The sequence below is a fragment of the Tiliqua scincoides genome, chromosome 5 (genome assembly GCF_035046505.1).
Source record: "Tiliqua scincoides isolate rTilSci1 chromosome 5, rTilSci1.hap2, whole genome shotgun sequence".
NCBI classification, from domain to species: domain Eukaryota; kingdom Metazoa; phylum Chordata; class Lepidosauria; order Squamata; family Scincidae; genus Tiliqua; species Tiliqua scincoides.
Window position 1 is genome coordinate 131,524,068 of NC_089825.1, and position 9,878 is coordinate 131,533,945.

Below are 9,878 nucleotides of genomic sequence, written 5' to 3' on the forward strand. Positions count from 1 at the left end.
ATTGAAATTATTATTGTAATTATTTAGATTATTCAGTATAAGGGCTCCTTTCAGGAATGAATTAGGACTGTATGAGGAGGGAAAGGTCAGCTGTGTCTTCATATCCCAGACAGAGAAGTATTTCACTTTCAACATAAGAACAGCCCCGCTGGATCAGGCCAATGGCCCATCTAGTCCAGCTTCCTGTATCTTACAGCAGCCCACCAAGTGCCCCTGTAAGCACACCAGGTAACAAGAGACCTGCATCCTGGTGACCTCCCTTGCATCTGACATAGCCCATTTCTAAAATCAAGAGGTTGCACATACACATCATGGCTTGTAACCCGTAATATATTTTTCCTCCAGAAACTTGTCCAATCCCCTTTTAAATGCATCCAGGTCAGATGCCATCACCACATCCTGTGGCAAGGAGTTCCACAGACCAACCACACGCTGAGTAAAGAAATATTTTCTTTTATCTGACCTAACTCTCCCAACACTCAATTTTAGTGGATGTTGTTATGTGAGAGTGTAAAGAGCATTTCACTATCCACTCTGTCCATCCGCTGCATAATTTTGTATGTCTCCATCATGTCCCCCCTCAGGCGCCTCCTTTCTAGGCTGAAGAGACCCAAACGCCGTAGCCTTTCCTCATAAGGAAGGTGCCCCAGACCAGTAATGATCTTAGTCGCTCTCTTTTGCACCTTTACCATTTCCACTATGTCTTTTTTGAGATGCGGCGACCAGAACTGGACACAATACTCCAGGTGTGGCCTTACCATCAATTTGTACAACAGCATTATAATATTAGCCATTTTGTTCTGAATACCTTTTCTAATGATCCCAAGCATAAACTTTGCCATCTTCACTGCCGCCGCACATTGGGCGACCTGTCCACCCAATGTCCACTTTCATCATCCTGTCCACCACCACCCCAAGATCTCTCTCCTGATCTGTCACAGACAGCTCGGAACCCATCAGCCTGTATGTAAAGTTTTGATTTTTTTGCCCCAACGTGCATGACTTTACACGTACGGACATTGAAGCACACCTGCCATTTTGCTGCCCATTCTGCCAGTCTGGAGAGATCCTTCTGCAGCTCCTCACAATCACTTCTGGTCTTCACCACTCGGAAAGGTTTGGTGTCGTCTGCAAACTTAGCCACCTCACTGCTCACCCCTGTCTCCAGGTCATTGATGAAGAGGTTGAAAAGCACCGGTCCCAGGACAGATCCTTGGGGCACACCGCTTTTTCCTTCTCTCCATTGTGAAAATTGCTCATTGACACCCAATCTCTGTTTCCTGGTCTTCAACCAGTTCTCAATCCATGAGAGGACCTCTCCTCTAATTCCCTGACTGTGGAGTTTTTTTAGTAGCCTTTGGTGAGGGACCATGTGAAACGCCTTCTGAAGGTCCAGATATATATTGTCTTTGGGTTCTCCCTCATCCACATGCCTGTTGAACTTCAAATCATCCACTTTAATCAAAGCAGGTCATTGTAGGTCAAACTTCATAGGCTGAAATGACATTCAGGTACCTGTGCCCACAAACACTCTTCTTAGCAAATCTGTAAAACATCTGTATGTTTTAGGTCACATATGGCTCCTTTTCCCCGAAAGAGAGGGGGGCGACCCAGCCCCCTTCCTTTTACCGCATGGTCCCAAGTGAAGATCGCCAGTATAAGGGGCTCATCCGATTACTACAGCATTTTGACTGGACATGGGTTGGACTGTTTGTTGTGGGTGATGAAAGTGGAGACCGTTTCTTGCAAGCTATTGAACAATTATTTTCCCGGAACCAAATCTGTTCGGCCTTCTCACAAAGAGTCCCAAATCAAGCCCACATACCTTCCTTGGATGACCTTAAGGGCTTGACCAAAATTATTGATCAACCCTTCATGGATCAGAAAACAAAAACATTTATTATCTATGGTGAAACAACAGTTCTTCAGTGGCTGATTACTTTAATGTTTCTAGCAGATCCTGACTATAAAGAAAACCTGTCTGTTGGGAAAGTGTGGATTACAACAGCCCAGATTGATTTTGCGGTAGGCACACTTATAAGGGGTTGGAATTTTGAAATATTTGAAGGCACCTTGTCCTTTGCACTTCATTCCAGTGAGCTGGCAGGGTTCCAGTCCTATCTTCGGAATATAAGGCTTTCTGGAACCCAAGGAAATGGCTTTTTCAAAGACTTCTGGGAGCAAGCCTTTAGCTGCTCATTTCCAGATCTCAGTGCACCTACAAACGCTGATGGAATATGTACTATGGAAGAGAATCCGGAGAGCCTTCCTGGGGCTGTCTTTGAAATGCGTATGACTGGCCACAGCTATGGGATCTATAATGCAGTTTATGCAGTGGCACATGCTTTACATGCATTATACTCATCTAGATTCACACACAGAGCAAGGATACGGGGTAAAAGACATGATCTCCAAGATCTCCAACCGTGGCAGGTAATGTGCCCTCAACAGTATTAGTTGGTTTGCATGGACACATTTGTACAACCTGAAACCACGTGGAGCATTATGTTCCATGAATAAATAGTTTGATAATAGACACACCTTATTCATTGACAAAGAGGTGGGGGAGGGTTCATATTTTCTCATCAAGTTGGAGCCTCATAACCATAAATCTGTATAAGATGGAAATATATAAAAGCAGAGCACAGCGATTTCAACTGGAAGTTCTTATTTTTTCCCCCTTTTCTTCTTCTCTAATAGCTCCACTCATTTCTTCACAGTATTTCCTTTAACAACTCAGCAGGAGAAACTGTCTCCTTTAATGAAGACATGGAGATGGTTGCCGGATTTGATGTCGTGAATATTGCCATCTTCCCAAACAATTCCTTCCGTAAAGTGAAAGTCGGGAGAGTGGACCCCGATGCTCTTGAAGGAGAAGAATTGATCATCAACGAGGATCTAATCGTTTGGCACAGACGTTTCAACCAGGTGTGCTTTCAAAGATCTACTGGGTGGCCACTCCCTCACCTGGACATGTGGTTTGCTGCAAATAATATAAAAAAATCAGATATCCATCATCCTTGTTCCCATAGCAATCAACAAGATATCTCCAGAAATTCTAGAATAGAATAGTCCACACTTGAAATTGTTTTCTAGCTACTGGTATTCAGAAATATACTGTCCCCAAATTTGGAGATTCCCTCTTGCTATAATGGCTAGTAAGGAGGCATCTAAGTTTGTGTCCATCACCACTTCTCTTGGTAATGAATTCTATACATTAATTCACTGTGGTGTGAACAAATTTCTTTTTCTCTCTCCTGAGTTCACTGCTAGTCAAGTACATTGGATCACCCAAGTTCTAGTTTAATGAGATAGGAAGAACAACCCACCCATCAAGCAGAACTTTATACATTTTGCATTTATTGTCTTAGGCTGCAGACCAACCATTGTCCTCAGCTGAGTGGTCAATGCCTTTTCTCCAGTCCCCAGTCTCTCCTGAGCCATGAAACTGACTGCAGAACGAACCCCTGCAGTTCTCAGGAAATTACTGCAGAGGTTTTTGTATGCAGTGTGTCCCATATTCTTCCAGGCCAATTCTTCTCACGTAGGTTGGGGAATAGTTTTTTGAGGGGGCACAATCCAAACCAGGTCTACTCAGAAGTAAGTCCTATTTTGTTCAATGGGGCTTACTCTCAGGAAAGTGTGGTTAGGACTGCAGCCTTAATCCGTCTTTCCTAGGGCTGAAGTGAAACCTCAGCCCTAGTCCATTTTGTGTCCATTTTTATGCCAGTTTCTCTGCGAAGGGGAGCAGGATGAGTGAGTAGGGAAGGTGAGTGGGAAGTCTTCCCCTGCTGCCCTGAAACTGTGGGGAAAATTCAATTTCCTTCTGCTGTTTTGATTCTTCAGTGGCTCTTTTTTGTCAGCCACAAAGGAACAAAATTTAGGAACATTTGGGGGAGACCTGGAGGGGGTCGTTTCATCTCCCTTCTCAATTGTAGCCAAAGGATAGTCCTGGCCATAGAGCTCTTCAGTAATTCCTTCTTATGCTAAATACCTTCATTTTTGTTTTAATGGAAAGGTGCTGCCCCTTTCGGCATGTACTAACTCCTGTGACCCTGGCTACCAGAAGAAGAAGAAAGAAGGGGAGAAATTTTGCTGCTTTGATTGTAATCCATGTCCTGATGGGAAAATTTCAGTACAAAAAGGTGGGTTCCATCCATGGTGTGGCAGCTGCTTCACTGTTCTGCAAGCTGCCACTGGGGCAAAGTTAGATGGCCACTTGCTGACCATGGCCCTCTGGAGATTGGCCATTGACTGTGGTTTCTTGGCAGCAGGATTGTGTCCGGCAGACTGGCCATTGACTGTGGTCTGTTGGCAGAAGTGTTTAGTCGAGGGGGGGGGGGATTGGGCCAGGTCATGGATGGAGCAGCAATGGGACGGGGCAGATCTCAACAGCAGTGATGACCACCTGTTCCAGAAACCCTGTCCCAGGCCTGGCACATCCCCTGCAGCACAGTGGATCCACACCAGCAAAAGAGCAGAAGTAAATCTGAGGAGGCCCATGTGGGAACATGCAGGAGGAGTTGAACCAGGCAGCCTTCCCTGTATACAGGCTGGTGAAAGTGAGGATTGGGCTGTAAAAGTATCAGCATAATAAGAAATGTGAAAATGCATCTTCATATAAAGCCAGCTTGAAATGCAGAACTAGCAAAGGAAGGATCGCTAAGAGCAAAGCAAGGAGTCCCAGGTGCGGCGGTGGCCAGGGGAGCCTTTGCTCAGCTTTGGCTGATTCGCCAGCTGCGACCGTACCAGAGCTGCACGGACCTGGCCACAGTAACCCATGCCCTAGTGACATCTAGATTAGATTATTGCAATGCGCTCTACGTGGGGCTGCCCTTGAAGACGGTCCGGAAATTACAACTAGTACAGAACGCGGCTGCTTGTGTGGTTGCCGGGGCACGTCGGTTTGACTCTGTCGAGCCGTTGCTCCAGCAGCTACACTGGCTGCCGGTTCTGTTCCGGGCCCAATTCAAGGTGCTAGTTTTGACTTTTAAAGCCCTTTACGGCTCAGGTCCGGGGTGTTTGAGGGACCGCCTCCTTCCCTACAATCCTACCCGTGCTCGTAGATCATCTAGGGGGGGCCCTTTTGACTGTGCCACCACTAAGAGATGTGAGAGGGGCAGTGGCCAGGAAGAGGGCCTTCTCGGTGGTGGCCCCCGAACTGTGGAATACCCTCCCCTTAGAACTGAGAACTGTTCCCTCATTGTTAACATTTCGGCGTGGACTGGATACCTTTTTATTTCAAAAAGTTTTTAATTGTTGACAGGCTGGCTGGCGTTCTTGCTTCTTGCTTTTTATATGAAAATCCACGGAGTTTGTTTGTTTTTAGATTTTTTAATTATTGTAGGTTGTTTTTAAAAATTGTTTTTTAAGTCGTATTTTTAAATTTTTTGTAAGCCGCCTTGTGTGCCCGTTGGGCAAAAAGGCAGGGTATAAATTAATAATAATAATAATAATAATAATAATAATAATAATAATAATAATAATAATAATAAATAAATAAATAAATAAATAAATAAATAAATAAATAAGAGGAGTGACTTCTCTTCCAAAAGAAGTTGTGAGAATTGGTTCCAATTTGCATATGACTGAACTCTGTGACGACCACACATCTTTCTTTCCAGACATGTCCGACTGTTTCAGATGCCCAGAAGATCAATATCCAAACAAGGACAGAGACGGATGCATCCCCAAAATTATCAGCTTTCTGTCACATGAGGAACCTTCAGGGATGAGTTTAGCCTCTCTTGCTCTGTCGTTTTCCCTGGTTACAGTTGTGGTACTTGGAACTTTTATGAAACACAAAGACACCCCCATCGTCAAAGCCAACAACCGAGACATCACCTACGTTCTCCTCCTCTCACTCCTACTCTGTTTCCTCTGTTCTTTACTCTTTCTTGGACAACCTTGGAAGGTGACCTGCTTCCTCCGACAATCTGCTTTTGGCATCATCTTCTCAGTGGCTGTTTCTTGTGTGTTGGCCAAAACCATCACTGTGGTGGTAGCCTTTGTGGCCACCAAACCAGGGTCCAGCATGAGGAAGTGGGTGGGGAAGAGAATGGCCAACTCCATTGTCCTTTCCTGCTCCCTGATCCAAACAGGCATTTGTGGGGTGTGGCTGGCAACCTCTCCCCCATTCCCAGATTTAGACATGCAGTCAGTGATTACTGAGATCACAGCAGAATGTAATGAAGGGTCTGTAACAATGTTTTATCTTGTCTTGGGCTACCTGGGACTTCTCTCCATTATCAGCTTCACAGTGGCTTTCCTGGCCAGGAAGTTGCCGGATTCCTTTAACGAAGCCAAGTTCATCACCTTCAGCATGCTGGTCTTTTGCAGCGTTTGGTTGACTTTTGTCCCCACCTACCTGAGCACCAAGGGGAAATACATGGTGGCTGTGGAGATCTTCTCCATCCTGGCCTCCAGTGCTGGCTTATTGGGTTGTATCTTTTTCCCCAAGTGTTACATTATTGTGCTGAAGCCCAAACTGAACAATAAGGAGCAGCTCATGAGAAGAAAAATATAGGAAATGGTGGTATTGGTATGTTACTGAAGTCAGAACAAACTGGGCCGGATACCTCCACCTCAAAAAACAGAGGGCGGGAGAAAGAATTTTGCCAAGCTTGAGCAGATTTGCTTGACACTGAAGGTCGCTGTACGCAGTGCTTACAATAAATTTTGAGAAACTAATAGTAGATTAAATTTACTACAATATTTTAAGCTGTCTGCCCAACTCAAAGAAGCTATCAAAACTTCGCTACACCACAGTGCAACAGCGAGATGGTCACGTTTAATTAAATCTGTGAGATCTAAAAACGTCAAGATTTTTTGGCAAATTATATCAGGCTGTTTCTATAAAAACTCACTTGGTTTCACAGCAATTCCAGCTAAAATGTGGGAAGCACATTTTAAATCAATCTTCTCTGATGAATCTAAACCTATCTCCATTGTCAATATGCCACTCGCGCTAGATCTACCTGATTGGCCTGCAGTCTCAGTGGATGAAGCTCTTTCACTCATTAATCAGTTAAAGCTGGGTAAAGCAGCAGGACCAGACTCAATTCCTCCTGATATTTATAAAGAAGCACCAGAGTGGTGGGCCCCAATAATTGCAGAACTTTTCACTAGAATTGATAAATTTGGGGTACTTCCAGACACTTGGACTAGATCTATCTTGGTTCCCATCTTCAAAAAAGGGGATAAAAAACTTCCCCCCAGCTACAGGCCAATCAGCCTTTTAGACCTGGCAGGGAAAATGTATGCCTCCCATCTACTTAAGAAACTTTCTGTCTGAATTTCGGACCATAACATCATATGCCCAGAGCAAGCGGGTTTTAGGCCAAATAAGTCTGCAATTGATCAGTGTGTGGTACTATCCCACCTAATCTCCAAACAAAGGACTCAAAATAAATCCCGACTATATGTGGCTTTTTTAGATTTAAAGTCGGCCTTTGATTCCATAGATAGAGAGAGACTCTGGGATAAACTTGAGAAGATGGGAGTGGACAAATGGCTATTAATATTAATTCGTGCCCTTCATTTAAACACCTCATGCCAAGTGAAATTATCTCTGAGGGGCGGCCTGTCGGCCCCAATTCCAATCAACAAGCAGGGGTGCGTTCTTCCTCCCACCCTGTTCAATCTCTTCATTAATGATCTGGCTCCCTATCTAGCAAACTTCAACATGAATTCCCCCAAATTAGGTTCAGTGGCTATCCCTCTTCTTTTGTATGCTGATGACATGGCCCTGATATCCCGAACTAAAATAGGATTAAGGAGACTGGTTAACACCTGCATAGAATATTTTACCAACAACGCCCTCCAGCTAAACTATGAAAAGTCCAAGATTGTGGTGTTTGGGCACTCTTGGAAACCACAGTCCTGGCTTTTCAATGGTAAATCAATACAACAAGTCAAGGAATTTCAGTATCTTAGTCTCCGGTTTCACTACCGGCTTTTCTGGTCTTCCCATCATCTTACAGTAATCAACTCATCCAAACTAGCTGTTCAGGCTATTACTCGTTTTTTCTTCTCTTGGGGTAACTCATTCATTCCAGCTGCTCTCCAGGCTTTTAATGCCAAAGTTACACCTCAAATTTTGTATGGCATTCCTGTTTGGATGCCAGCATTAAATGACTCGATTGAAAAGATCCATTCTAATTTTCTATACAAGATCTTAGGTGTACCGCATTGTGTTGCCTTCGCGGCACTTTGCCTGGAGACAGGCCAATATAGGCTGGAGTTTCTAGCTTGGTCCAGTTTCTTAAAATACTGGGCCAAAGTGTGCTTCAGGGCTGACCAAAACCCATTGTTAAAGGGGTTATTGACTGACTCGCTGTTGTCTCCTTGCTTAGCTCTATTCAACAAGAAAATTAGACAAATCGGTCTCGAGGAAGATCTACAAGGAGCTGCTACACTTGAGGTTTCTATCAGTCTCTTGACAACAAGACTAACTGACATAGAAAGGCAAGAGATTTTGGCTGCAGCACAAAAAAAAGTTTGCCCCTAAATTTCCATCTTAACAATACTTTTGGTAAACAACCAAAGTACCTGACCTTCTTAGAGTGCCTCTTTGCAAGGAGGGCTTTTACATTAGCCCGATGCAACGTGTTGCCTTCTAATGACCTACTTGGTAGGTTTAGAAATGCCCCGAAAGAAGAACGATTTTGCAATTGTGGCCTCAGAGAGGTAGACTCTCTTCCACACATTGTTCTGCGTTGTGCTTTTAATCAAGTGCTCAGAGACCAGCATCTCCCCTCATTGTCAGGAAACAAAAAAAGGTCTCTCTGAGATCACCTCTTTACAACTTTTGCTGGCGGGTGAATTCGAATTCGTGACCCTTCCAGTTGCTAAATTTTTACATTTGAGCAACATGAAACGGGCTAAGCTGCTGGTTCTAAGCAACTTGGAGTAACTGTGTAAGCAAATTGTTGTGTTTTAGCCCTTATTTCTTATCTCTCTTTTAACATATACCTTAATACATGACTGTTTGGAGATATTAGTTGTAAAACTATATGCCTAATAAAGGTTTGTTGTATGTTTTGTATGAGCAGCTCATGAGAAGAAAAAATATAGGAAATGGTGGTGTTGATATGTTACTGAAGCCAGATGCACCTTTTCTAGATAGGGTCACAATTTGCTCACCAATCCAGTCTAGTGACAAAATAGTCCTAGGCACCAAAGTTACCTGGATATCCAGACATACTGTTGGGTCCAGGAGTACTTCCAGACTACAAATTTGTTCCTTAAGCACAAGTCAACCCACTGGCAACAGATTGGACCACACAATTCAAACCAGATGTTCTCCAACCCAGAGTGCTTCCATTTTTCCTCATCAAAAGCAGAACTGCTCTTTTAATATATTTACATATGTCCTTCCTGCCATGTAGAGCTTCCATGTCACAATTATGGCTTTCAGGCAATGACACATGATTCACAAGGAAAAAGGAATAGCAAGGAACAGGGAATTTAAAACAAATGTTGCTTTTCCAAACTGTGCCAGGCTCCTGCTACAGTGGTCAGCAGGGTCTCAGGTGGTGGTCTGATCCAATGTGGTGGTGGGGGAAGCAGGAATCCAGGTCAGCAATCAGGATGGAACAGGAGGGGAATTATATTACTGGTACTGCAGAGGCAGGTTTATTGAGAGATTTGCCCACATTCTGTGCTTTGCCCATTTCTGTTCTTGGGGCTCAGAAGAAATGGAATATTTTGTGTGTTGACTTTAAAATGTCTTCTGCAGATATTCTGCAGATATTGTGGGCAAGGCCAATCAGTTGGATTAATGATTTGTGGCTAACAGATATCAAAAAAGCATCAGCCAATTCAACTATGTTCATTTTAACGTGATTCCAATCTTATGATGTCTTGATCAAGTCTTG

The 9,878-nt window shown here is 43.9% G+C and overlaps 1 protein-coding gene across 1 annotated transcript; it reads left to right on the forward strand.

Moving 5' to 3' along the window:
* Positions 1-1,632: 1,632 nt before the first annotated feature.
* Positions 1,633-6,526, forward strand: LOC136653557 (vomeronasal type-2 receptor 26-like). Its single transcript, XM_066630448.1, has 4 exons — positions 1,633-2,433; positions 2,701-2,928; positions 4,019-4,145; positions 5,625-6,526. The coding sequence occupies exons 1-4, from the start codon at positions 1,633-1,635 to the stop codon at positions 6,524-6,526; spliced, it is 2,058 nt and encodes a 685-aa protein (XP_066486545.1).
* The last annotated feature ends 3,352 nt before the right edge of the window (positions 6,527-9,878 follow it).

Excerpts from the sequence above, each read along its gene's own strand:
- LOC136653557 (XM_066630448.1), top strand. The coding sequence starts at position 1,633 with ATGGTCCCAAGTGAAGATCGCCAGTATAAGGGGCTCATCCGATTACTA. Across the intron at positions 2,434-2,700 it reads AAGATCTCCAACCGTGGCAG|CTCCACTCATTTCTTCACAG; the intron begins GTAATGTGCCCT and ends CTTCTCTAATAG. Across the intron at positions 4,146-5,624 it reads GAAAATTTCAGTACAAAAAG|ACATGTCCGACTGTTTCAGA; the intron begins GTGGGTTCCATC and ends CTTTCTTTCCAG.